Source organism: Protopterus annectens, chromosome 1.part2 (assembly GCF_019279795.1).
Source record: "Protopterus annectens isolate FY-2018-M chromosome 1.part2, PAN1.0, whole genome shotgun sequence".
Lineage (NCBI taxonomy): Eukaryota > Metazoa > Chordata > Ceratodontiformes > Protopteridae > Protopterus > Protopterus annectens.
Window position 1 is genome coordinate 1,249,022,984 of NC_056727.1, and position 6,000 is coordinate 1,249,028,983.

Consider the following 6,000-nt stretch of genomic DNA (forward strand, 5'->3'; position numbering starts at 1 on the left):
TTGCAAGGAGTTGTTCTGAGATTTTTGATGCAGTCAGAGGAACTTGATCCTGGGTAGTACAGTTATGTCAGTGTCTCTCAGGGCGTACACCTTGCAATTGGCTGGGCAGAGCTAGGAAAAAAGGGGAGAATATAGAAAAAGATTAGTAGGAAATACTGGGCAGGAAAAAGGGTGCAGAGAATTACAAGAATGAAGATCAGGACGCTCACAATACAACAGAGAATAAATTAGTTTCCAGGCAAGAATAGTACCTCCATAACGAGCAGTGATTCAGGTAAAATGTTGCAAAGTAGTCTATAGATAGATTTCATCAGATTTCCCTAGGCAAGTTACTAAGAACAGAGCTTCTAGAGGGCCAAAGACCGATGCGTATTGCTAAGTTACAGGAAAAAGAGTGAAGTTGCAACCAACCTTTCTGAGGCAAAAACATCAGCTTTAACTTTCAACAGCAGTAGATTACACTTTCTTGCTAGGGATCTAGCCAATACAATTACATGAGAGTGCAGTTGTGGGCAACCTTTCTAAAGCACGGTATACAGTTTTAAAATTCAACCACACTGGAAAACACCTTTCATGTTTAGATTTCATCCATCTAGTTGGTTCAAGATAACAGTGCAGTTGCGTGCAGACATACAATTAATAACAGTGGTGCATTCATTGATTTCATCAACGGTAAGGCTAAATTAGCTAACCCGTCGCAGTCTAGCAACAACAGCAGAACAGTTGCAAGCAAATATTGTTTCTCACGTGACTAGCTCATTTAGTTAGATAAAACAAGCATCAGTACAGAAAATGCAGAATCTATGGCTATGTGGTTAAACTGGAAAGTTAACAATAATGCCACAGTCTTGCCAGTAGTGCACGCTACCTCCGCCTAGCCTTGGGGTATGAGTGTTTTAAAAATGGCGCACAAGGAATCTGGGCTGAGATTTAATCTAGGTCCGGATATGTGGGGAAAAAGGCTGTGTGTGCTGAAACCCTGTTCAAGATCACACAGTCAAGAGAAAATCTATCAGTGAGAAATGGCTGCTTAGGGCTTTTTGTAGGTTTAGAGGGTAAAATAAAGTTGATGCTTTTTAAGCAATTGTTCCATGAGGATGTGAAATGGGTATAAGTATGGAAGGATGAAAAAAAAACTGAGTCTAGAAAAATTTGTTACAGTGGAAGAGGTTTTATAGGTGATGCCTAATGGATATCCGAGGGCCTGGAAAAGTGTGTTACCCTTGTGTTTTTTTAAATATTTGAGTGAGTTGATCAGTGATGGCTTATCTTATGCATCTATCAAGGTGCATCTTGCAGTCATCTTCAACTTGTCTGTCCATGGATTCCCCTTGTTTTTCTTTTTGTGGTCAAACAGTTAATGAAAGGAGTGTTGCACTTGAGACTCCCTCAAAAGCAGATTCCTCCTCCTTGAGATGTCACCTTTGTTGAGAAATTGAGTTTGTCATCTTTTTAACCTGCTTTTAAGGCTAATTTGATGTTCATCACTTTGAAAACTGTTTTACTTATTGCTCTGACATCTGTAAGGCTAGTCTCTGATCTGCAAGCTTTACTGGTGGGACAACTTTCTGATTTTTCCACTGGGGCAAGGTTGGTTTATGCACTAATTGTCCTCTCATGCCAAAATTTGTTACTGAGTTTACTCTGTCAAGCCATCAATCTCCCACTTTTATTTCCGGAACCTAAAAAGAAAGGATAAAAGATTCTGTATACTTTGAATGTGTACAGGCAGATGTTCTACGTGTTTCAGTGTTGCAGTCATCACATTTGGGTTATCTGCTTGCAGTAGCCCTCAGTCGGCCTGATTATCAAAGTCTTGGGTCCTGCGTCAGTTGCTTTCTCATCTTCCATGATGTCAGGTAGTCAGGGGTATAAAGCATGCAGCAACGCCATTACATCAGTCTTTCTTGCCGTGCGGTGCACGAAGCGGAAGCAGTTCACAAGTGCCGTTCGGCAGACTCCTGAAATTTTCATTTTAGAGTTTCAGAACCAAAGTCTTCAACTAAAGCCAAGTACCCTGTTGCGGAAACTTTTTCTTGTTCTAAACCTATATCAGTAAAAGTCAATAATTGTATTTATTGTGGAAAGCAAATACCTCAAAGATTTTCATTCATACTCTATTCCTTGCCTAGGCCCTGACCAACGACGTACCTCACTGTTGGTTTTGTGCCTTATTTAAACGAAGAACTATTCGTCGTCGATATATTTACGCTTCTAAATATTTTGATACTCTCTTCAATTACCCAGATATGGCTTCAGTAAGCCACCCGACTACCAACATTCCGAAAAAACACAGACAGAGACAGGCCGCCTAGGTCCAAAGCTGCCGACGACACTTTTCCTAAGCTAGTCGCCAGTTCGCTGTTACTCAGTGACGTGCTTTCGCAGCCCCTGATACCCGCTACTTCAGATTCGCAGACCTGTACTTGCGACTCATTTGGAGTCCGGTATGCCACAAGATGCTTCAACTGTGGAACCTGCAGATGTCTCTACCTTGGATGGGTCCAGAGCTGCTGTGCAGGCACCGGCTTCTGAGGGTGTTTTCAGGCCTACTGACTTGCATATTAAACCAACGCCATCTTCTTCAAGATACTTTGTGCACAAGGCAGTTCAGGAAGTACCTTGACAGAGCTAATAACTGTTTTTCCAGTTCTGGGACTAAGAAGCCTGTATCTAAGCAAATAATTGCTTGTTAGTTGCCCTCTGCTGCTGTTACTCCCATCATGTTATATCTGTTCTGGGCAAGATTACGGTACATTCCACCAGAGCATTATTCTCTTCAATGGCATTTTGGAAAGGATTGGCCTTTCAAAACATTCTGCAGGCAGCAACCTGGTTCTGTGTTCATACCTTAATAAAGTACTACAAAACTGGATTCTTAAGTTCCAGAGCAGGCTTTGTGAAGACCTTTCTCCAGGGGCTCCTGGATCCTTATCCTTCCTCCTCACAGGCAGGGTTAGCTTTGGGAGTCCAGCCATTTCAGTGTGAATGATGAACATAGTACAACTGCGCAAGTTCTACTTACCTGTAACAGTAGATTTTTGAATTTCACATTGCCTCCGTGGAAGCCCCCCCCCCTTTTTCTTTTATTTGTGTTTGTGTTTTGTAACTGCAGTTTGGTTGGTTGTAGGCAGTTTTTCCTTCTGGTAATACTTGTTTCTTCCTACTTGGACCAGAAGCCTGCATAACTGTCATTCTATGACACGGGTTAGGTTTCCTCTGATGGGAGGGGGCTTGGCCAATCTTTGATCACAGTCAGAGAGAGCTGTCGGAGAGGATTCTGAGCTCTGGAAAATTGCCAGTGTGGGTTTGTGCTAGTACAGAACCCCACATGCGAAGTTTGCATGTCTACTGTTGTACTTTCTCTTTTCATTTGAAACTGGCCAAGGACAATTACCTGAAACTTCCCCACAGACTATTTTTCACACAATACAGGGGTTGTTTGATAAAACTCAACCTGAATACTCTTCATTTGACTGCATGGATGATAGAATTTTGGTACCTCTTAGACACTTTTTTATGAGGAGACACAGCAGGTACTGATAGACTAAACCTGCTGCTAAGAAATCCTGTACAAGTGAAAAAGATTTCATGGTTTGTGTCATTCCAAGGTACAGGAGGCTCTTAAGGCCCAGTGGGCTGTAGTTCTTGATTATTTGTTAGTTCTTTTCCTGTTCTCTGAAGATTAATCTCTCAGCCATTTGCGTCTGCCCTTGGATGCCCCTTCCTTTTCCCAAACCAAGCTATTTTTGGAACGTCTGCCCACCAAGAAAAGATGTGGCTCCTCCTTGGGCTCCAAGTTTTGTGCCTGAGAAATTTTCCCTTTTCCCATTTGAGCTCTAATTGTGAGTTACCCTACCTCATTTCTCATGACTGGGAGTCTTACTAAACAAATCCTTTTGTGCCCAAAGTAGATTGAGTTTAGTTTGTCTAATCTCCGTCTTTTTTCCATAACCTGAAAACAAAGGAGAAAGAGAAATATTTATCAAATGTCTGCAGGCAGCTTATGTAGTATGTTGACAAAACTCATTCCTGCAGGAAATCCAATCAGCTGTTTGTCTCCTATGAAGATAAAAGAAAAAAAGACAACCAGTGTGAAGGCAGACAATTTTGAGATAGTTGTCTGTCTACCTTTTTGATCCCATCACAGCAGACAACTTCTGGGCAGAGTTGGGGCTCATTCAAGCAGGATCTGGGCATCTCCTGTGGCTTTCTGGAAAGGAGGTAGACTCAAAGTATTCTAGTGGCAGAAACTTGATCCTGTGTGCATAAATTTGTAGTGCAATACAAACTGGATTCCTTTTCCAGGTCCAGAACAGGCTTTGCTAGGACTGTTAACCAGAGGCTCTGGATTTTTTAAATTACTTCCTCCTCCCTGTAGATTTCTTAGATATGGTAATCTAGCTACATAGCTTACGCTACTACAAGAGTGATCCAGTGTTGAACATAGTACAGTTTTGAAGTTAACTTACCATAATAGTAGACATTCTAAAATAGAACCCTGTTGCTGTAGCTGTGCCTTCCTTCCATTACCCTTTTTTATGTACTGCTAGGATGTGGAGATATATATATACCCTTGCGTTATATAGTTAATATTGATTTACTTTATATAGCCTGCACCCCCCCCCCCCCCAAAAAAAAAATCTTTGGAGCAGGAAAGCTCTAAAGGTTTTGGCGCTTTAACTGCCTTTTATGTGAAACTCCACTCAAGCTTGTGTTTAATTACACAAATTTACTTTCTTGATTGTCATTGAAAATAAGATGTAGCCTTACATTTAGTCTGCGTCCTTGTCTACAGCTGTTACTTTGCTTCGATGTTGTCTGTTGTTTTTTTCTGTCTTTGCATGTTTTTTAACATCTGCATTAACAGTTTAGGGAAGTTACATTAAAGCAGCAAAGCTAATGTAATACCTGTCTGGATCCTTGACTAGGTATGAGAAATGCTAGTTAAGATTTCCTTTACAAAACAAGTCGCATTTTATAAAGTTTCTCTTTTTTATGGAACAATAATTAAAATTTTTTAGTAAAACTTAATAGCTGATTGGCTGGTACAAGGGGAAGGTTGTGCTTGCCTCCAGCCCACAAAACTCTTAAAGGTTGTAACTTCACTTCTCAGATGTATGGTGTAAATTTGAAGGCATGCGAGCTACTTGCAAGAACCGTTATCAAAAATGTTTAAATACTGTTTAGGTACTCTATTACAACTTAAATATTTTCTTACCACACATAATTCAAAATGGTATGCACATAAGGCAGGATGTATAAGAAGTCTGAGTGTTAGTAGTGTACATAAAAGCCGAGTGAATGTAGCCAATATTTGTTTCTTTCAGATAAAATACAGCTGAATAACTGTATTTGCCAGTTGTACCAAGATAAACACATTGTGTTAAGGCTCGTGTCTAGGTGGTGTTTTGTGGATTTGTACAGTTAGCTGTGAGCCATGTATTAATTTGTTTCTCAGTGACATTTTTTTTTTGTTATTGACATGATGGCTGTTGATATTATGACATTAATTGTTCTGGCTGAAGATATTGTCACTGGTTAAGCTAGATGTTGCTTTGAGATAATTATGCTAATATGGTGTTGGATGTTTCATGCTAATTATTTTTGCCTGATGCCATGTGTGTTGGTGTTAGTACTTTCAAAAGAAAAATGTTCAGTTGAAAAGGGAAAATGTTTAAAACTGTTGCAGAAGATATTTTTTAATTGTGACCTTATTTGTGACTTGTTTCATTTTTGTTTCATTCCTCTGTACCTGCTTTTTTCATTTAATAGGTGTGGAAGGAGCCGCTTTCCAAAGTAGATTGCCACATGACCGCATGACATCACAGGAAGCAGCCTGTTTTCCTGACATTATAAGTGGCCCACAGCAAACACAGAAAGTGTTCTTGTACATCAGGAACCGCACGGTAATAGTTTTACTTTTATATGTTTTGGGTTAAAGAAATCGGTTTTAGTTTATTTATTGCAATAGAAGAATCACTTGTAATTGAAGGTAAA

At 40.0% G+C, this 6,000-nt stretch overlaps 1 protein-coding gene across 1 annotated transcript in view; it reads left to right on the forward strand.

Annotated features, from left to right (window-relative positions):
- Positions 1 to 6,000, forward strand: part of KDM1A (lysine demethylase 1A) — a gene marked incomplete in the record, with an annotated part of 2,315,042 nt that overhangs the window by 722,832 nt on the left and 1,586,210 nt on the right. The window contains 1 exon segment of the mRNA XM_044060124.1: positions 5,776 to 5,909. Coding sequence (XP_043916059.1) covers positions 5,776 to 5,909 — 134 coding nt within the window.